The sequence below is a fragment of the Juglans regia genome, chromosome 1 (genome assembly GCF_001411555.2).
Source record: "Juglans regia cultivar Chandler chromosome 1, Walnut 2.0, whole genome shotgun sequence".
Classification (NCBI taxonomy): Eukaryota; Viridiplantae; Streptophyta; class Magnoliopsida; order Fagales; family Juglandaceae; genus Juglans; species Juglans regia.
Genome location: NC_049901.1, coordinates 15,785,865 through 15,808,199, shown reverse-complemented (window position 1 = coordinate 15,808,199; position 22,335 = coordinate 15,785,865). Strand labels below are relative to the sequence as shown.

Here is a 22,335-nt window from a genome sequence, read left to right as displayed (position 1 = left end):
TAATTGTTAACTCACAAATTTATTCTCTAAAAAAAGTATAGACATAAAGAAATTCTACAGATTGTTTAACGCACATGATGGCCGTGATGGAATTCCTTTGTACCTCTGGCTGTCCTCGTTCCTAAAATAGTTTGACCGTCTTAATTTGACCCACATAATTTGACCGTCTTAATTGACTGCTGTTTAAAAAAAATTTTATTTAATAATTAAAAAAATGATTTTAAGTATATTTTTTTATTTTTTAAAAATATTAAAAAAATATAAAAATAAAAATAGATAATTTGCCTATCCGTCAAAGTGAGCGGGTAGGCCGACTCTTTACACAAAACGTTAAAATTTTCTAAAATATATAGACAAAGGAACATGTCATGAATGATGAGACTGATGTGCGTTAGACTTTTCAAAGTTTGACAAGGGAACAGTGTCAAAGATGATAATAATAATAATAATAATAATAATAATAATAATAATAATAATAATAATATTCACCTTATTAACCTTTTTACGATGAATGGTATTATTTATCATTTATTTTTTTATTTTTTTATTTCTCTCGTACGTCTTTTTTTAATTTTTTATAATTTATTTTTTAAAAGAAAACGGTATTCTAATTTTATTAATAACCTTCACTTGTAACGAAAAAAATCATAATTATAAACAGATACGTGAATTATATAAATAAACATAAAACCAGAACTCAAGAATCAAAAGACCCGATATCAAAATATTTTTTGGTAAATCACTTTTTTTTTCTTCCTTCTGTTTCATGATTTCTTGATCTGGTAATTTTATACTTTATCGTTTCTTAATGCGGTGGGGGAAGGTGATGGCCATGGCCATTTGTATCGTCTGGGAGGTTTTTATTCAAAGAAAAAATATGGGAGGTTTTTATTCAAAGAAAAAAGTTAAAGGAGTTTATTAAAATCTCGTGTATTTTTGTAAATGATATGAGTTGAGATTAAAATTAAAAAATTGAATAAAATATTATTAAAATATATTTTTTAATATTATTTTTATTTTAAAATTAAATTAAATTATTTATTTTATTTTATATTAAAAATTAAATAAATTACAATAATAAGATAAAATATTTTTTAAAAATAAACTAGACCTAAATTTTCAAGCATTCTAAACTTCTAGTGTGGAATTTGTCGGACAACTTAGTGGGAAGACTCTAGATCAAATAAGCTTGGAGCATTTTAAATAACAGAGTTTCAACTACCAACGACCATTAAGCAAAAAAGAGGAGCAACGCTTGCTCTTTCACGTCAACCTCACGACCATCGTTCGCTTTCTCTTTCTCGCTTCTCTCATCCTCTCATCCAACCACTTAATCTCCATAGTTCTTGATTCTGAGTAAATCATACCATTGCTGGGTGGTTGAAGTAAGGCTGTGCTGGTGACTAGGGGGAGGCTTGAGCTTGTCACTAGTTGTGGTTTGTGGACAACGGTGGATCTGTAGAATGCGTCTCCCTCAAGATCGGGTTCCTTAGTTGCATGAAGTACTTATTGCTAGCACAAAATGGAGACAACTCCATAGAGAGAAAGTGGGACTCAGTGCATTCGGTGAGACTCGGTGAGAGAAAGAACAGGCCATCTGCTGAGGAAAAAGAAGGGGAGAGAGAGGGAGTAAGAAAAGAAGAAAGTGGGACAAAGCTGTCAGACGATTGCGTCCCGACTGCACGCATCGACTGCATATAGAGTTTTTCATTCCGAAAACATGGCTAGCACGAAATCCCTTCTGACTATGGAGTTTCTCTTCATTTTGTCATGGTGGTGCCTTGGGGGGGAACAACTTTCTCATGCACATACGAAATCCACCCTCAAACCTGGCGAGGCGCTTCGTTACCCGGACCAGCTGGTTTCGGCCGATGGGAGATTTCGACTAGGCTTTTTCAGCTTCAGCAGTCTGGATGTTTCGGATGTCGGCTATTTGGGAATATGGTACTCCAAAGATGACTACCACACCAAATTATGGGTTGCGAACCGAGACAGCCCTATATCTGTCAGTACAGCAAATCTCACAATGGAGGCAGACGGCCAATTGAGAATTAATGTGAATAATGGAGGGAGTACAATTCCGTTGAATTCTAAACAAACAGCACCAAACTCAAGCGCTACTCTAGATAACTCGGGAAACTTCATCGTGAAAGAGTTGAATCCTGATGGGTCTACCAAAAGGGTCTTATGGGAAAGCTTTGATTATCCGACAGACACACTTCTGCCTGGTATGAAACTAGGCATCGACCATAAAGCAGGGAAAGAATGGATACTTACTTCGTGGCTATCCGAACAAGTCGCCGCCCCCGGAGGCTTTTCTCTCGAATGGAGTCCTGTCAACGGGACGGGACAATTGGTAATGAGACACAGAGGGAATATGTACTGGCTCAGCGGGGTTGGGAGTAAATCCGACTTTCAGAATATTGTTGATCAGATGACTTCAGATTATGTCTACTACAATTTTAGCTATATTTTTAATGAGAACGAGAGTTACTTCCTTTATTCTGTTCCTGACGGGAGAATTTCGAGGCTCGTCTTGAGCTCAGATGGGATGCTTACAGATTATCCAAAACCTATTTATGTGAGAAGTGGTATGTGTTTCGGTTACTCCTCGGAACCCGGTTGTGTACAGCAGACTTCAACCTCTTGCAGGACTAGCAGTCAAAAATTTGAACAGCGAAAGGTTCGATTTCCAGAAGGAGTGTCTGAATGGGACTACAATTGGAACACCAGTATTAGTGATTGTTGGACTAAATGCTGGAGCAGTTGTTCCTGCGTTGGTTTTCAAACAAATTCATCTACTGGAACTGGATGCCTATTATACAGCGGTCAATTTGTGGATGTGGAAAACGGCATCAATCCTCAACAGATTTATGTTCTTATTACGCCGAAAACTAGTAAGACACTTTCCTCTCCTTCTCCGCGACTGAACAACAGACTAGACTAGTGAATTAATGAGATGAGACTTTTGTTTCTTTTTAGCAAAACGATGGTGGATATGGATCATTGTAACTGTAGTGGCTGCTCTTGCTGTAGTGATCTTGGGATGCTTATGCTTTTGGACGAAGAAAAAACTACGACGTAAGTATTTTAGCTGCTGAAAGAGTATGATTTAATTCATATATAAAGCCAGATTTAACTATATATGAATCAATTCTGCAACAGGAGATCAAGAAAGCAATCAGGAAGTTGAAATTGCTTTACTGTTTGGAGACACAAAAGAGGCTAGCAATGATGGGAAGAAAGGTCATGATGTGGAAGTATTCAGTTTTCCTTCCATAGTCGCTGCTACGGACAATTTTAGCTCCGAAAATAAACTAGGACAAGGTGGCTTTGGTCCTGTATACAAAGTAAGGCTTTGTCGACCCATTGTCTCGAAATCTTAAACTCTTCAATTTAGTGAAATGTAGGGGAATCAACATTCGAACTCAGAACCTTTGTTTTGGTACAAATAATCAATTATCCTTGTAAGTTTAAGCTGATCAAAGGAAGTGTATTTAATTATTTAACTTTTATTCTAACAAAGTTCATCCTGATATTAATTTAGGGAAAATTACCTGAGGGGCAAGAGATAGCTGTTAAGAGACTTTCGAGAAGTTCCGAACAAGGATTGGTGGAGTTCAAGAATGAGCTTATACTCATTGCAAAACTCCAACACGTGAATCTCGTTAGACTTTTGGGTTGTTGTGTTACAGGAGATGAAAAGATATTGATCTATGAATATATGCCCAATAAAAGCTTGGACTTCTTTCTTTTTGGTTCGCCATGTTCTTATCTTTTTCTTTGGTTCAATTTGTCTTTTAGTTGTCTCTCTACTGTGTATTTATTGTCTGTACAATAATTTATAGATCCAAAGAAAAGGGAGCTTTTGGATTGGAAGCGACGTCGTAACATCATTGAAGGCATTGCTCAAGGGCTTCTTTATTTGCATAAATATTCTAGACTAAGAATTATTCATAGAGATTTGAAAGCGAGCAACATCCTGCTTGATAACGATATGAACCCCAAAATATCAGATTTTGGCATGGCCAGAGTTTTTGGCCGGAATGCTGCTGACGAATTTACAAAGACAGTAGTGGGAACACGGTACGTAAATATGTACAATTTTGTGTGTCAGCACTTTGTCCTGATCTAAGGCTGATTTTCATTGATGTTTTTGGTTGTAGTGGTTATATGTCACCGGAGTATGCCCTGAGAGGTAATTTTTCAGAGAAGTCAGATGTGTACAGTTTTGGAGTTCTGATGTTGGAGATTGTGAGCGGGCAGAAGAGCACTGGCATTTATCATCCTGAACATCACCTGAGCTTAGTGGGATATGTAAGGACGCTAAGCCTCAATTTTTCCTTTCTTGCTTTGTTTTTTACTCTAAATAAAATGATCAAAGTGGTCTTGGATATAAGTTGCTATTCCTTAAAATTTTACCTCGTATACTATCTTTATGCTTCCTGTGTACCCGAGGGTCCCGAATAATCAAATTGGACTATATTTAAGCTGTGAAACTTGGGTTGGTTACAGGCTTGGGAATTATGGAGAGAAGGCAAAGGCTTGGAGCTAATGGACTCAACTCTGGTTGAATCCCATTCTGAGCACCAAATCTTAAGATGCATCCATGTGGGTCTCTTGTGCGTACAAGAGTTTGCAGTGGATAGGCCTACCATGTCTGATGTTATTTCTATGCTTACCAATGAATATCTTCCTCTTCCTATTCCAAAGCAAGCTGCATTTTCCACTCAAAGACAGTTGACGGTGGCAGGTTTACTCGGCGGAGAAAACGAATGTTTTTCTGCTTCAGCCACTATGACCATTTCCGAGATGGATCCCCGGTAAGGATGGAAACATCAACCTATGAGATACATTATAGTGTGAAAGAAAAGTTTCCTGTGTTCTAGTAAGACCCTTTTGGAGCTTCTTGTTATGTGCAATAAGAATATTGTTCATGTGATTTTTTATCAGAAGAAAAGAAGAAGGGCGAATTGTTTATGCAAATTGTTGTAGCCATGCATCAGAGATATACAATTGGCATCTTTCTTGAATTTTTATTTATGTTAAAATCTGTATTGGTTTCTTGATATTCATTTGACTCTAAACGTACTGTCTCGAAATGGTTATGTTGATTGAGCATTGTGCAGTTGGGGCTTCCTTCTTGACTCATTCATTGCCTATTAGATAAAAAAACACAGGGAGACAGAGTAGTAGGAACTACTAACACATTAACGGTCAAAGGAAGCTTTTCTATATATATATATTTATTGCTCTTATTGACACAAATCTTAAAAAATGTTTTGAAGACAAAAGATTATTAGTTTTTCGTTATTTGGCATTTGCCTTGCAGGCAAAAGATAGATATATAGTCCTATCCGAACTTTTTAGGGTCAAAGACGTTAGGATTAGATTAGCATGATACTGATGGGTCAAGACTCGAGACGCCGAGTAAGGTCTCCGTCATCTCCTAAAGCGGGGTTGTTAGGTTCGAGTCTTCATCGATCGGGTGGTCAATAGTATATATTTGAGGGAGTGGGAAAATATTTTTTTTTTCTATTTTTTCTATTTTTTTATTTCATTTTAGAATGACTGAAATTTTAGACAATTAATTATTAATGCATGATAATCATGTAATTATTTAAATAAGTAGACATTTCAAATAAGTAGCTTTGGAACGTCGACGTTACATGTGCTTATTAAGTTATTGTAAAGTCCTATATACCGGTGCAGATCAAAATGCAAAGCATATTTCTTAAATAAGTAGACACGTTCAAATACGTAGGCGCGAAACAGCACAGCAATTTCTTCTCCTCTATCTCGACCAACGAATATCATTAAGCAGCAGGATTTGCACCAAAATGAAATCTATTAATTCCTACAATGGCCTGTTGAAGATTATGCACAATGGAGGGAGTCCAATTCCATTGAATGCTAACAAAACAGCACCAAACTCGATTGCTACTCTCGAGAATGAGAGCTATTTCAATTATGTCTCTAATAAGAATGAGAGCTATTTCAGTTATTCTGCTCCGGGTATGCGTATTTCAAGGTTGGTCTTGACCTCAGATGGGCAACTTAATGATTTTCCAAAGCATACTTTTGTCAGCAGTATCATGTGTTTTCGTTATTCCTCCGCTCAAGGGTGTGTGCAGCAGAATTCACCCAATTGCTGAAATAGCAGTCAAAAAAAGTTTGAGCAGCCAGCGTAGGGGTTATTTTATTTCATCGTCACCTCATTTGGATGAGAACTTGGGCGTCAACTTATTTGATTGCATGGATCGATGCTGGAGTACTACTGATTGTTCATGTGTTGGTTATGCGACACTTCGCAATAATGGGACTGGATGCCGATTCTATAGTAGTGATCATTTTGTAGAGGATAAAGCTGGCATGGCAATCTAGAGCAATTCTATTATTAATATGTTAGTTGTAATATGTTATTCACAATATTCCTTTTCCCCCACCTGTGCATACCAAAGATTCTTCCGGCACCCAAGAAACTAACATTTAAAGTAAGCAAACAATTAAATATATGAATATTTTATAACTATAATCAGTTCAACAAATTAATAATGTAGATAATGAAACTCGGAACCAATCACAGGTCTTGAGGCATATTAATATATACTTTCCCCCCAATGCAACACATTATTTACTATTACGACGATTCATTTCGTCGCCATATGTGGTAAAATCGCTGCAAAAAACAAATTAAATTGACCGGGTGCTAGTTGAGGTAAAAAGTGAGTGGTGATATCAAATTTGTTGCAAATAAAGACAGCTTATTGAGACGATTTTATTTGCAACGATAATAAAATTGCCGCAATAGAACCTTTTCTTGTAGTGATTTCTTTTATTATGCATGCCTTATTACAGTATAAATAGGCCAACCCTGTATATTGTCAATACACATTGAATATTTAGAGTTTCTCACATACAATTTTCTACATTTATAATGTTTTAATTTAAATGTATTTTTAAAACTTATAGATATAGTTGCCTTCATATGGACTTCAATATAATTAATATTAGAGCTCACTTTATTCACATACATCACTTAACATTATGAGGTCCGAAAATTGTATCCATCTATTTTAAAAATTATAAAATGTGTTTGATAGATTTTTTTTTAATACTTTTTAGAATATTCTCGTTGGATTAGCCAAATGCATATTTAAATTTTAGCTAATATCACATGAATTTACATTTGTCTATTCCATTTAAATTCAATCATCACATTGAATTATCCATTTACTCTCTATATAATAATAAAATATTATTATTTTAATAATTAATTAATTAAATTTATTTTTATTACATTTTGTAGTTCTACCAATTAAATGTTAATAATAATTATATTCTAATTAAATTAATATTAAAAAAGTATTATTAAATGTTCATAATAATTATATTCTAAATGTCAAATGTTAATTATATTCTAATTAATGTAATTTGTTTGCTTGGAGTGAGAAACTAATATTTTAATGTTTGATTAAGCAATTGTGGTTAGCTATATTTGGTGAATCACTCATGTAGCTGAAATCTAAATTGTTTTAGAGATGCCCAATCTAATGTGGGGTCTTTTTAACACAGATTATTTAAATTTTAGCCGTCCTTCAACTTTGACCAAGTCAATGAAGATGCTCTTACAGAGATGGGATATTTACAAGCGGAAAACCCACTGTTCACCAACTGTATCAATCATTTTGCATATATTTTTTATTTGTTCAAAATTTCTTCTTCTTTTTAGGTATTTAGAAATTTTTGCATGTGAATGTCGGGTTTTATATGTCATCATTGATCACTTAATTACCTATTTCTTACACTCTTCATATTATTTAAATGACCATTAATTAGTTACATAAAATATCAATACTGAATTTTTAAAAGACATTTTCCTTCCCACTACTTCCCGACGGACCATTGATTAATAATCGTAGGAATTGACAGGGTGCAGGATTCAAAATTCGGTTAATCTTCAAGTGAGATAATGGGGCCGATGCTATCTAAAAAGATTGGGAGTTTTTTTTTTTTTTTGGTTCTTTCTTTCTTCTTTAATTTCCACTAAAAAAAAAAAGAAAAAAGAAAAATCAAGTTGATATAATTAAGCATAATTTCATGTTGGCCGGTGACCAGTTTTTTTTTAAATTGCGTTACGAGTTTGAGTTTCATCACAACTTTTCTATGATTTCTTTATTCTTTTTCCCTTCTTAAATTCCAAGTCAAACTCGTAATTTGTTAAGCGCTTAAAGTACACATAATTAAGTGGGTTATCATGATAGAATCCAAACCCCTCCAAAAAAAAAAAACTAATCAATCTAATATTTTAACAAGAAGATCTGTTTTTAGCCAATCGGAGGAGAAAATCCATAAGAAAGTATTGGAATAATCTCCAAACTATAAGATGATGCTGTCGATCAAAAATCATCGACTCCCTTTGAAAAATTGCATGTGCCGTCGAAAATCAATGCGGATGAAAAAATATTAGACGTTGACATTTGTTCATATTGTTGAATTCTAAGAAATAAATCTTTGGAAGCATTAACGGCCAGCCATAGACTTGATGTGTATGAATATGTCAGCAAAGCAATATCCTTGACCACGTGAAGGGAAGACGCTTGCCTGCCCTGGAAAATATCAAAACATTATATATTTTGTTATTATTGATGTTAATGTTATGTGGTAATGAAGGTGCATGGCAAACAAAAACTCATCCTAGCTATCATTCTCTGATCTGCATGGCAATCTTATGATCAATTTCCTGCCCCGTGCAGGAACTGTAGAAAATGTTCAAATAAGTAGATGATTTTCAATTTTGGCATGCTATGTAATGATTTGACATGTCAAGTCAGCCAGCCATGATTTACAGTATGTCATCGACCCTGAAAAATGAATAGAAGATGCAGTGTACACGTACGTTACAGTTGCAGCTTCTTCTTCTCTTTACCAAGTGCAATATTCAAAGTGAAACGTCTCGTGTAGACATCGTCTTTAAGCAGCTAGCATGAATTAGCAGTACCAAAGATGAAATCTATTTCGGCAATATTGGTTAGCCAGAAATCCCAGCTTCCAACCGCAATATATGTCTTGATCACTTTGTCATGTTGGTGCCTTGGAGGGCTACAGTTTTCTCATGCACAGAAAGACGCCATCAAACCTGGGGAAGTTCTTGGTTACTCGCAGCAGTTGGTTTCAGCAGACGGGAGATTTCAGCTTGGCTTTTTCAACCTCAGCAATCCCGTTGGTAATTACTTGGGAACATGGTACACAAATGATACGCTCAACCACCGGTTATGGATTGCAAACCCAGACACACCTATATCAGTTGGTCAAGGAAATCTAACAATGGATGGAGACGGCCTGTTGAAGATTCTGCATGATGGAGGGAGTCCAATTCCCTTGAATGCTAACAAAACAGCACCGAACTCGATCGCTGCTCTCGAGAACTCGGGCAACTTAGTGGTGAAAGAGTTGAATCCTGATGGATCTACCAAGAGGATCTTATGGGAAAGCTTTGATTATCCGACAAACACACTTTTGCCTGGGATGAAACTCGGCATCAGCTATAAAACAGGGAAAAGATGGACACTTACTTCGTGGTTGGCAAGGGAAAACCCTGCCCCTGGAGGCTTTTCTCTTGAATGGAACCTTACAGCAAACGGAATGAGACAGTTGGCCATCAGACACCGAGGGGATATGTATTGGCTTAGTGGGGTTGGGAGCAATTCTTACTTTGCGAATTTTGGCTCCATTTCTTCAGATGCTGGCATTTACAACTTTAGTTATGTCACTAATGAGAATGAGAGCTATTTCAGTTATTCTGTTCTGGATGGGCGTATTTCGAGGTGGATCTTGACCTCAGGTGGAGCTCTTATGGATTTTCTAGATTCTCCTTTTGTTAGCTTTGGTCTGTGTTTTAGTGATTCCTCCGCTCCAGGGTGCGTGCAGCGGAGTTCACCCATTTGCAGGAATAGCAGTAAAACGTTTCAGAAGCGAAAGGGTTATTTTGTTTCATCATCACCTCGTTTGGATGAGAACTCGAGCATCAGTGTTTATGATTGTTGGGATCGATGCTGGAACGATTGTTCCTGTGATGGTTTTTGTACACTTCAAGACATTGAAACCGGATGTCGGTTCTTTGGTGGTGAGTTTGCAGAAGATAAAGCTAGCAATCTAGAAGATTTCTTCGTTCTGACTGATATTTCAGAACCTGGTAAGACTTCCCCACACCCAACTTGTTGATTCAGAGGCATTTTTGTTTCCTTTTTAGCTGACTCTATATAAGGTTTTGATTAGTAGAGGAGCCCAGAAGAAAGAAGATATGGTGGATATGGATCATAGTAGGACTAGTGCCTGTTCCAGCTATAATCATATTCTTATGGTTTTTGAGGAAGAAGCTCCATTGTAAGTTCTTAGCTTCTCAAGATAACAGCAATTGATTTGTTGAGCAAGATAATGAATGAATCTTCTGCGGAACAGGGGACCTGGAAAGAAATCGGGAAGCAGCAACATTGAATGAATTGACGAGTTCAAGGAGATCTGGAGACACAAATGAGATTAGCAACGATGCAGAGAAGAGAGGCCATGATTTGAAGGTACTCAGTTTTCAATCCATTGTGGCTGCAACTGACAACTTTTCCACTGAAAATAAACTTGGACAAGGTGGTTTTGGTCCTGTTTACAAGGTAAGACTTCTTAAACCATACATATTTTCCGAGAAGTGCTATAACCATAAATTCACAAATTTATATACTTCATATGAGACGTTAGATCTACTTTACAATATAACCTACCACGTTAAGGCATATTAGTTTGTGAATTTACTTTTATGAAATCTTTTTGTGGTTAAAGCACTTCTCTTTCCATTATGCTTTTGTTAACAAATTTAAAAGCTTGATTAGTACCCTTTTATAAATTAATACTATATAGGGAAGACTACCCGATGGGCAAGAGATAGCCGTTAAGAGACTTTCGAGGCGTTCCGGACAAGGACTGGTGGAGTTCAAGAATGAGCTTGTACTAATTGCAAGACTCCAACACACTAATCTCGTTAGACTTTTGGGTTATTGCGTTAAAGAAGATGAGAAGATGTTGATCTATGAATATATGCCAAACAAAAGCTTGGACTTTTTCCTCTTTGGTTGGCCATGCCCTCTTTCTTTTTCTTCAGTTCATAAAATAACTGTATTTCAATGATGTGCCTAATTGTTTATTCAAAACAATATAGATCCAAAGAAAAGGGAGCTTTTGGATTGGAAGCGACGTTGTAACATCATTGAAGGCATTGCTCAAGGGATTCTATATTTGCATAGATATTCTAGACTAAGAATTATTCATAGAGATTTGAAAGCAGGTAATGTTTGATTGTATTAATAAACTGATAATGTTATTTATTTTGGTCATTTTAAATAATAGAAATACTTTATCCACAAATGAATTTTAAAAAAATAAATTTATAAATTACGTGACTTAATATGATCCGTCGTATTATAAAGTACATTTTATAGTAAAGTAAAGTAAATCACATGATCTCGTGCTTTTATGCAAATAGACAAATTATTTAAAGGAAACCCAAATTGTTGGATAGATAAAAATTATGTTAACAAAAATTTTAGAAGAACATCTCACTATAACATTGTTTTATCAAATTATTTTCTTTTCTCTAACAGGTAACATCCTGCTTGATGCTGACATGAACCCAAAAATATCGGATTTTGGCCTGGCGAGAGTTTTTGAGCGGGATGAAGCTGATGCTAAGACACAAAGAGTAGTTGGAACATAGTAAGCAAACATTCACTTGTTTTATGCAACTACTTTATCCTCAAAAGGCTAAAAATCTTTGTTATTGGCTTCAGTGGCTATATGTCACCCGAATATGCAATGCAGGGCAAGTTTTCAGAGAAGTCAGATGTCTACAGTTTTGGAGTTTTGATGCTAGAGATTGTGAGTGGCCGCAAGAATAAAGGTGCTTTTGATCCTGAAAACACAGGGAACTTAGTAGGATATGTGAGTTGTCTGAATCTGAATCTCTTATCTTTTTGGTTTGTTTGGGGTACTGTTTTCTTGGGTTCTAAATGACCAAATAAATACAACTAACTTATCTGCAAATTTTGAAACATGGGTTGAGTGCAGACTTGGGAATTATGGGCAAAAGGCAGAGGTTTGGATCTGAAAGACTCAACTCTTTCTGATTCCGATTCTGATAACCAAATCTTGAGATACATTCATGTGGGTCTCTTGTGCGTACAAGATTATGCAGCAGATAGGCCTACCATGTCTGATGTTGTTTCTATGCTTGCCAATGAAACTCTGCCTCTTCCTATTCCAAATCGAGCAGTATTTTCTACTCAAAGAAAATTGTCAGGGGCAATTTCAACCAGTGATGAAAAAGGAAGTTGCTCTGCAAGGATAACGATTTCGGAGATTGATCCCCGATGAAGATGGAAACCTCAAACAGACACGATTGAAGATACATATGGGCTGAAGGAAGAGAATAATTGATTTTGACACTGCCATCGTACCTTTTATTTTTCTTTAGTGTATAGTTTTTGTTATTAAATTGATATGGCTCGAAACACTTTGGGAAATGAAGCCATACATGCACATATGTATTTTCGTTCTTGACTCTTTCATGGTTGACAAGAGTACTGGAGAGGATATATTATATTTATTGTAAATTGTGAAATTCAATACTTGGATTTGGTAAAGATAATGTTGATTGTGAGAACATAGGTTCAAAACTTCACAATAACACCATCTATATTTTGTGAAATAAATGATATGATAGGCTTAGGATTATATGGCCCGTTCAAACAAGAATAATGTGTAAAAAACTATCTAAAAGTGGCACTGGAGAGTTCTGAACTGTTCTAGAATCAAGAAAGTAAAGTTGAATTACTGTATTTGATATTATCATGTGTAAAAAGTATGAATACAAAAAACTGTTTATATACACATGTGAGAGAATAATCGACTGCGCTGCCAAGTAATACAACAGATGGAGAATATTCTAGAATAATTATACGTATATATGTACAAGGTTGATAATACTCCCCTCAAAATGGAGTGTATATGTTAATTACACCCATCTTATGGAGATGCATTTAGTAAGGACGTCAGCCAGTTGGGTAGAGGAATAAACATGTAGAGTCTTGATATGTCCAGATTAAACCAAATACCAAACTAGATGACAATCAATATCTATGTGCTTCGTGTGTTCGTGAAAGATCGGGTTGGCAGAAATGTAAAGGGCACCTTTGTTGTCACAAAAGAGCAAGTAAAGAGACAAGATCTTAAATATTGGTTGTCTTGGGTGGCTTTGAAATTTAAAGAAAAAAAGTGGTATTAGTAAAAGTGATGTTGTTTTATTAAAATCTTTAAATATTCCTTCTCCTAGAGTTGGTGTTCAAAAGGATAAAATTGTGAGATGGGTTAGATCAAAAAATGGTTGGTGTAAACTTAATGTGGATGGTTGCTCAATGGGTAACCCGGGGATTTTAGGTGTGGGGGGAGTTATAAGGGATCATGGGGGTAGTCTCAAGTTGGGTTTTTGTGCCTCTATTGGATCTCATACTAATACATATGCTGAGGTTATGGGCTTGTTGTATGGTTTGAGAAATGCTAGACAACTGGGGATCAATTATCTTGAGATTGAAATGAATTCAAAAATCAGTGTTGAATGGATAGCATCTAGACGGTGTGGATTGTGGTATCTTGAGGATTTCTGGGAGGAGATTTTGAGTTACCTTGATGATATTACATTTACCTGTAGACATATTTTCAGAGAAAGTAATGCTGTGGCTGATAGCTTGGCGAAGCGTGGCGCAATGGGGTGCAATACAACGTATCTTTCGGTGCTTGACTTACCAAGGGAGGCAAGAGGTCTTTTAAGGCTTGACAAAAATAATTTCCCGTACTTGAGGCGGAAATAGTCCTGGTTGTTTTAGTTTGTTTTTTTTAGTAAGAGGTTTGTTTTTTGGGTTTTATGGGTGTTGGCATATTGATTTATTGATTGTTTACCACGGTATTCCTCCACCAAAAGTGAGGGTTCTTTTAATAAAATTTGGGGAGGAGCCATTATTGGACATGTGGGCCTGACTCTTAAAAAAAAAAAAAAAAAAAAGACAAGATCTTAGCTGATAAATCCTTAAACAGAGTTGAAAGCCATAACAGCTCACAACAAGTTGATGTCACGAGATCTGTATTCGACTTCTGCTGATGTACAAGACACAATGACATGCTTCTTGTATTTAGGAACTAGAGATTCTCTAATAAAAATACAAAAGTCAGTTATTGATCGATGAGTTTCAGGACAACTAACTCAATCCGAATCATAGAAAACCCGTAGTTGTAACTTAAATGAACAGGGGAAAAAAAGACCTTTTTTAAGTGTGGACTTAAGATACCTCAGCACCCTATGAACTACAGTTAAATGAGGTTGGCGTGGCCAAACAAGAAATTGACTCAGAGTATTAACTAAGTTAGCTATGTCAGGCTTGGTAGTAGTCAAGTAAAACAATATGTCTATAATCCTCATGTAAGACTTGGGATTTGAAATCAAATCTCCATCTGATTGTTAGAGATTTAAATTATGCTCCATTGGAAATATAGAGGGATTGGAAGCTAACAAACCGGAATCAGAAAGAATTTACAATGTGTATTTGCACTGACAAATGAAAATAAAAACAATGGATCTAGCTACTTCAAGACCAAGAAAATATTTGAGATGTCCAAGATCCTTGAGCTTGAACTTGGATTGCATAAATATTTTTATAGAATTCACAAAGTTAAAATCATTACAGACAATGGCAATTTCATTCACATAAACAAGAAGGACAATGAATGTAGAAGAGTAGGACTTTGTAAACAAAGAATAATTTGATTTTGACTAGGTAAATCCATAGCCAAGCAAGGTTCTCGTGAATTTTGGAAACCACTATCTGAAAGCTTGTTTCAATCCATATAAGGATTTGTTTAATTTGCAAAGTTGTCTATCTCCTCGCTTGGTAAAACCTAGTGGTACTTGCATATATACTTCCTCATCCAATTCTCCATAAATGAAAGCATTATTTACATCAAATTAATGTAAATGCTAGTTATGAACAGCTGCCAAAGCTAGTGGTACTTGTATTATGAATGTGTGAAATACAATCTCTCAACTTTAAATTACAATCTGTTTCAATCAGAAAGGGAAGAAGATGCAGTTGGGCCCAAAGAAAAGCCAACCTGTTCCGATCCCTAAAGTATCCATATCACCCTCCTTTTCTCTCAGCTTTTCTTTCATTTATCTTTTTATTTTATGATATATTTGGTTCGTGGAATGGAAATTCTAATTCTTAATATTTTATTAAGACATATTTTGTTGGTGGAATGGATATTCTAATTCCTAAATGAATAAGAATTCTTATAAAATGATGAATATTTTTATAAAATAATTTATAAAGTAACATCACTTTACTTAAATAACCTCAAATTTAATATATAATTGTATAAAAATTGTAAAAAAGTCTTTACTCTTCAAAAAAAGTTATGAAAACAAATTTGTAAGAATTTTATATATTTGTCACAAGGCACCAAGTAAAAATTATTAAATATTATTATGTGTGATATATGATCATATAAAGAAATGACATATTATTATGCGTGACACCGACACCATGATAAAATCAGTGTACACCTCATACGGGAAAAATCTAATAAATGAATTTATTCGGTTTTAAACTCTTTGACCTTGGAGCTAATGTGTAACGGATCTCATTTTAGACATATTTTAAAATTGAATCGATATATATCAGTTTTGAAATTTGAATAATTAATACTGCATCAGTTATATTCTTAAATTAGTACTTTTCATTTTATCGATTTCGATCCGGTTCGGTCTAATATTTTCGATATATTATAATATATTATAATTATATTATAGATTATAGTGATATAAGATTTTAAAATTTAATATTATATTAATTAATAATTTATTATATAATACAAAATTATTTAATATATAATTATATATATTATATTTAAAAATTATATATAATATTTTATACAATATAAAAAATTAAGAAATATATATATAAATCAATCTAATCCAACGTTAAAAAAAGAAAAATAAGAATTAAACCACTTTTGACCGATTTAAAAAAAATGAAACCGCTATCAAACCAAACCAAACTTGATATCGGACCAAACTCACCAATCTAATCCAATTTACCGGTTCACCGATTTTTTTTTTCACCGCTACTTCGAGCCTTCCTCCTTCGCAATCTCTTATTAAGATAGGAAAGCAGAAAAATATTATTCATCCTCTACAATTTTATTAGTTGATGTGATTATGTGAATTTTCTTTTGAATTATTAATTTATGAAATTATTTAAAATATTCGACCACTATAATTACAAATGAAAAAAAACAAAAGAGATGCAAAACGACTCGAACCAATCTTTTTCGACAGATTTTTCTCACCCCCTGGAATCCCAAACAAAGCTATTCCCTCTCAAAAGAAGTGGTTAATTAGGGTTTTATTCCTCTCTAGGATTTCAAATCCTCCGCTTCCAGCAGATTCTTGTTCTTCTATCCTCAATTAGGGCTGCGGATAGTACTTTCTTGTTTGGTATTTAATTAGTAAGGTATAAGAAGATGTATGCTGATCGAGTGGAGGCTGAAGGCAAGAGGTCAGTACAAGATCGGCTGAATGGGACCTCCATTGGTGATGCTCGGCGCCGACATGTCAGTATCACTGGAAAGAGGTTCGCTTCTTCTCCTTAGTTTCCTTGTTTCCACATAAAAGCAACTTTGCGGAAACTCTCAATTAGAAATCGTCCCTTTTATTTCATTAACAGCTTATTTTACCAGATAGTTTGACTGTTTAACGGCGTTTAGATTCGCGCTGGTTCGGATTGCTAGTGAGTGTGAATTTTGTGATCTTTGTTTAATCATTTTGGGGTTTTACTTCTTCGGTGCTTATTGGGAACCTTTTGCGTTGTTTGCATTGGAGGCATAGTTTGCTCCGGGTTTATACATGAGCTCAAATCTCAATGGGTATTTTACTTAGAGAAAACTCTATGGCTGTAGTATCTTTGGTTCCTTGCATTCATACTAATATGAGTTTTATCTGCTTAGCAATTCCTTTCATGTGGGCGTTGTCGTTCTTATTTCTGCCCCATGCTTTCGTTCCTCTGAATCAAAATTCAATCAAGTAGTCTTTATTTTATGATAAAAACAGATTTTTATGGCTTTTATTTTGCATATTTTTTGTAATACCAAAATCCTAGGGTTCCTGTGATTGGCTCTGATAATGTTTCCGATGCTGGCTATTATATGCGGATTTAATCGAAACAATGACTTTTTCATTAGTCAAAATCCTTATTAAAATGCTTTTCTGTTTTAGTCTGCTCACAAGCAGGAGAGAGAGAGAGAGAGAGAGAGAGAGAGAGAGGTCTTTTGTTGGCAATGCCATTGTTTCCAAGATTGGAGCGGTGAGAGGCAATCTGGTGAAGGCCTAACACTACATTTATGCACCTTTGCTATCCATGAGGTTGTCAGAATAATCTATATGAGATGTTGGAATCCTGACATAAAGGTTCCATGTTTAGTTAGAAACTACCTATCTGGTATTGCAAATCAAGCCTTACAAATATTCTTAACAGATGATGTTTTTTACCTTTTCCCTGGACGTTCTAGAGGATTTGTGTGTAAGCTCTCTAGGATTGTGTCTTGTATGCCGCTGGTTTCCTTTATGTTTATTTATTTCTGGTTTAGAGAGGGATTGCGAAGTTTTTTCTATTGCATGGTAGTGTCAACTTACTTTCTGGTTCATCAAGTGGCAATTAGTTTTTAGTTAATTCCCCTTCCATTATGGTCTTCTGTTTTTTTTTTTTTTTCCCTATATGATTGAATTCTCCTGATTTCTGAGGCCAAAGATATCAATAATCGAGTCAATGGCACACCTTTTGCAGGCAGAGGCAAGATGACAAGTGGGAACATGATCTTTATAATGATGATGGGCCCCATATTTCAAGTATGGAACTCTCTCTGATGCCATGACATGCAACGAAAGCTTGCTTATCGTGGGATATCACTTAAATCTTCTTTATGTGGTTTTGACTGGTTCTAATGGCTTGTGAAGATCACACGGTTGGGGCTCGAGATCTCCGTTTAAAGCTCCAAAGGAAAAGTCTTCAACAAGCTTCTCAAAGTGGGCCTCATTCAGGTGTTAGGGATCTACGTGAAAAGCTCTCTGGCCCGATTAATACACAACCAGTGCACACTGATCCCTCAAAGCCAAAACTGGAAGTTTCTGGACCAGCCAGGAAAAGTGTAGCTGTTGAAGCCCCTGCACCACAGGCCAAAAAGGCCACAAACCCCGCTTCTCGAAAAAAAGCTCCACAAAAGGCATGAATCCATCCTCTTTCTCGTTTTCTTTCCTTTTAATCAATCTGTGGAGAAGATTAATGTATTGGCATTGGGTTTGGGTTTGGTTTTGGTTTTATTATTTCAGTTTAGGTGACAGTTTTATCTGAACTCTTTCACGACAGACACTGTTTCTTATCATCTTATGGGTTTGGTGGTTGATAGTTTTTCTAATTAAGAAGTATCTGATTTGACATCATGTAATTGTGCATGTTTCACTGGGGCTTGCTTTAAAAAAATTTCTAAATGGGACTGAATTATGCTGGGGTTGCTTGCTAACTTCAATAGTATGCTTTAAGTTATATCAGATAATGTAGAGTAGAATAAAAGGGTTCGGACCGATTTATGGAGTGGTAACGAATGTAGCTGTATCTATAGACAAGAAAAAGATAAGAGAAGGGAGAGAAGCAGTTTACAACTTTACACTGTGATGGGGACATGTTACATGGGCCTGGGATTTAACCAGGTAAAAGACATGTGCGTGTGGATGGTCTTCGGGATTCCCTGTTGAAAATTTTTACAGTGAAAAAAGTGTGGGACTTGAAGGAGAATATGTTAGTTTCAGTTTGTTTGTTATCATAGTCACCTGTGGAGTGGTGTGATGAAATTCATTAGTTAGAGAAGAACAATAGAACCCTCACTTCAAAAAGAAATGTTATGGGTGAATGGTTCACATATCAAACCTAGCTTGCATTGCAAACGTTATTGCTAACAGTCTGAGCAAAGAACTTGTTAAAAAGAGTCTGATCAAAGAAAGGTTCTTGTCACTGTTAAAACAAAATTGATGAAATCCCGCTTCTGAAATAAAAATTTGGTTTTGCTGTTATCCAATGACTGTGTTGGACTAAAGAGGGGGCAGGTTGTGTCATTACCTATCATACTAGCAACTAAAAATGTCAATTCTATTAATATCTAACTTGAAGAAAAACGTAATTATGAGGGAAAATAATCATACCAACAGACTAGTGCTTGCATAGTGTATTATACTATTTAGAGGGAAAATAGCGCTTTGACTATGATCAGGAATTTATTTTACTCACTCAGCATTGTATTTCCCTTGAAATATGTTTATTTTAAAATAATTTGTCATGGTACATGTTTGGGTTATACCGGAGAAATTTTCAATAAAATCATACTATTATCATGGTAAGCAGTGGGTGTTCTCCAATTAGGTAGCACATAAGGTGGGGCTTTCCAATGGTTCAAATAATTTAAAAAGGAATTGAGAAACAAGACATTTGTCACCAGTATGCCATGCAAGTTTCCTTATGAATTTAGCTTTGATGGTTGAAACACATCTCTTTGCTTGAAAATAAGAATCTTGGGATCAAGCCTGTTAAAAGTGGAGAGCTATTAGGACTATCTTTGCACCTGGAGTTCCAACTAAAAATATTTTCTTTTTCTTGACCTGAACAATTGAAATGAATTAGTCGTCCAGTAAACCACCCATACATGGATAAATACACTATATCAGATTGTTATAGTTTCTGAGTCCTGCTACTTTTGGTGCAGGCTGGTACATTAGTGGATGAATTTCTGCACTCTTTGGGTCTAGAAAAGTATCTCATTACTTTTCAAGCAGAGGAAGTATGGAACTGTTTTGCTTCTTCCTTTGTATTGCAAAATTGTGTACTTTCTTTTCTGTTTTGCATCTTTAATTTCTGGTGCCTTAACTTTTGGACCTCCTTTGGTTTCCACAGGTTGATATGACTGCTCTATTGCACATGACTGACGATGACCTCAAGGCTTTAGGAATACCAATGGTAAACCCAATGAGACTTGGGCACTACATGTGTATTTCATCTTGCTTGTTTTTTGTTTGTCTTTAGCAGTATCTTAAGAGTTCTCTCTCTCTCTCTCTCTCTCTCTAAGTAATGCATTAAGAAGAATAGCGCAATATAGGGCACAACCTTGGTATATAGGAAGTAGACAAATAAATATCTGTATTCTATTTGCTGACTTTGGGTTTTTGGAATTTCTTTCATACATATAAAGTGGGATTAGTTTCTCCTCCCACTCCATCATCTTTGTTCAAGAGCGGGAAGTCCAACTTCTGAAAATTGTTCAAAAGAACACCAAATTTCAACCCACATTTGTAATTAGGTTCCATATTTTTTGGAATGGGCTGTTCCAGAATTGGACTAGACCTTATTTTATATATTGTGGTGTCTTTTATTCTCAGTTTTTATTTTTTGCGAGTATTTCCAGCTGGGTTTAAAATATTTCTAGGGTACTTTTTCTTTGTCCTTGTAAATCCTAGCCTGTGTAGGAAAAGGTCTTGAAAGAGCAAATACAAAGGCATTCTTAAATTTGTAATACAGAGTAAAGTTTAATAAAAAAAATTCATTTATTTATAAAAAAAAAAAGTTCAATAAAAATTTTCAGTGGCTTTGCAAGCTTTTAATTAGTTATTTCCTTCCCCTTCCTAGGTATGATTGCTTTGGAAACCTAAGTGCTATTGCCTAGGCTAACCAGTTTCCAGTAAATAAGCATGATTTCTGATTGAATAGCACAAAGGTCGCGAAGACCCAATCTTTTTCATGCCTAGCCATTCCTAACCCTTTCATATCAAATCCCAGTGGAGAACTCATCAAGAAATCTCACTATAGTGCTGGATTTTCTAAAGTCCTACATTTATGAATTAATCTTGATGTCTGTACATGTTCAAACTTCTTTCTTTCTCAATGTGTTAACTTTCTTCTTTATTGAGAATTGGTTAATAGTTTCCCAAGTTGTTTGAAAAGATGGTCAATTGGTTTTCTAAATACTTGCTTTAGAGCTATGTGTTAGGGATGGTAAGGATAGGGGGTTTCCCCATTCCAGACCCATCTTAACACTATTCCATGGATTAATAACTTTCTTAAGAGAAATAGCTGTATTATAGATTTTACTGCAAAAATTTACTCACGGACTTTGGGCAAGCTATATTATGCTAGACCATATAGCCCACCCCAAAGTTGGGCGTGTAGTGGGACCTGCAACCTTTGGTTACTATATAATACACTAGTAAGTGTTTTGGGGTTTATGTTGGTGGTTTCAGGGTCCAAGAAAGAAGATACTGTTAGAATTGGAATCAAGAGCCTGACATATGGGAGGGGAGCAAGCAGATTGTTTGCCGGATCTATTCGTGCATCAGGCACACTTGCATGTTAACAGGCTGCATGTGAACTCTTCTATTGTTCTTTTTTAGTTTTTTTTTTGTACCCCCTTTTACTGGTTGGATGGCTGATAATGGCTTAATCATCGTTGGTGATGAACTCCTTCAGCAGAGGTAGAGTCTCTAATGTAATGAATTTACTGGTTTATTTGATGAAGCTATTTTGTTTTCGGATTTTTCTTTATTTTTTCTTTTTTTACGAACAAAGGGTAGAATTGTCAACTTCGTACAACCCTTGTCAGGCACATCAAGTGACTGTGATCAAATTGGCTTAAATGTTTAGTAGCATCCGCAACATCCTTATATAGTATATTTTGCTGTTGCTGCTTATTCTATAGAAGACATCCGAGAATTACTTGAAACATATGGTTCTATTGATGTCGTTGTGATCTTAGATTCGGTTCTTACTTATTGCTACGCAAAAGAGCAATGAACTTTTAACTTTTTTAAGGTGGTGTAATCGGGGGGAACAGTAAACAATGAACATTGATACGAGTGCAGCTCATTTTCTTTTCTTTTCTTTTTTGTCAAAATCTCGTGATTTTATTCAAATGAAAAAGACGAAGAGTAAACAATGACGCAATCCTCAACTATAATTGGGATTTGGGTATAATATCCCACTGGATCTTCATCTTCTCTAATTCTTTTTTATCTGGTTTGAATAGATTAATTCGAAAAGAAACGGATAGCACCTAGAATTCCTAGTATTTATAGTATTACTTGTATAAAGGTTGTTCCTGATACCTCATTGCGGACTTGTGCTCAGCTCTATATTTGAAACTTTAATT

At 35.3% G+C, this 22,335-nt stretch overlaps 3 protein-coding genes across 5 annotated transcripts; all 3 read left to right on the top strand.

Annotated features, from left to right (window-relative positions):
- The first annotated feature begins 1,433 nt into the window (after positions 1–1,433).
- On the top strand, positions 1,434–5,033 carry LOC109011127 (G-type lectin S-receptor-like serine/threonine-protein kinase CES101). The gene is made up of 7 exons (XM_035691756.1): positions 1,434–2,897; positions 3,037–3,081; positions 3,166–3,350; positions 3,548–3,758; positions 3,849–4,086; positions 4,167–4,317; positions 4,516–5,033. Exons 1-7 carry the CDS (start codon positions 1,721–1,723, stop codon positions 4,825–4,827), a joined length of 2,319 nt encoding a protein of 772 aa, XP_035547649.1. The 5' UTR covers positions 1,434–1,720; the 3' UTR covers positions 4,828–5,033.
- Positions 5,034–8,820: 3,787 nt separating this feature from the next.
- Positions 8,821–12,680, top strand: LOC109011125 (G-type lectin S-receptor-like serine/threonine-protein kinase CES101). 2 transcript variants are annotated; one of them, XM_018992197.2, is made up of 8 exons: positions 8,821–10,195; positions 10,282–10,386; positions 10,462–10,667; positions 10,912–11,122; positions 11,210–11,335; positions 11,652–11,763; positions 11,838–11,988; positions 12,115–12,680. In XM_018992197.2, the coding sequence occupies exons 1-8, from the start codon at positions 9,007–9,009 to the stop codon at positions 12,418–12,420; spliced, it is 2,406 nt and encodes an 801-aa protein (XP_018847742.1). In that variant the 5' UTR covers positions 8,821–9,006; the 3' UTR covers positions 12,421–12,680. The 2 variants fall into 2 exon arrangements, with proteins under 2 accessions (XP_018847742.1, XP_018847741.1); XM_018992196.2 differs by having other exon boundaries at positions 10,279–10,386.
- A 3,718-nt stretch (positions 12,681–16,398) lies between these two features.
- Positions 16,399–21,832, top strand: LOC108982316 (ankyrin repeat and SAM domain-containing protein 6-like). Of its 2 annotated transcripts, XM_035684347.1 has the most exons (6): positions 16,399–16,727; positions 17,937–17,998; positions 18,107–18,372; positions 19,903–19,977; positions 20,091–20,153; positions 21,431–21,832. In XM_035684347.1, exons 1-6 carry the CDS (start codon positions 16,618–16,620, stop codon positions 21,473–21,475), a joined length of 621 nt encoding a protein of 206 aa, XP_035540240.1. In that variant the 5' UTR covers positions 16,399–16,617; the 3' UTR covers positions 21,476–21,832. The 2 variants fall into 2 exon arrangements, with proteins under 2 accessions (XP_035540240.1, XP_035540242.1); XM_035684349.1 differs by lacking the exon at positions 19,903–19,977 and having other exon boundaries at positions 16,407–16,727.
- The last annotated feature ends 503 nt before the right edge of the window (positions 21,833–22,335 follow it).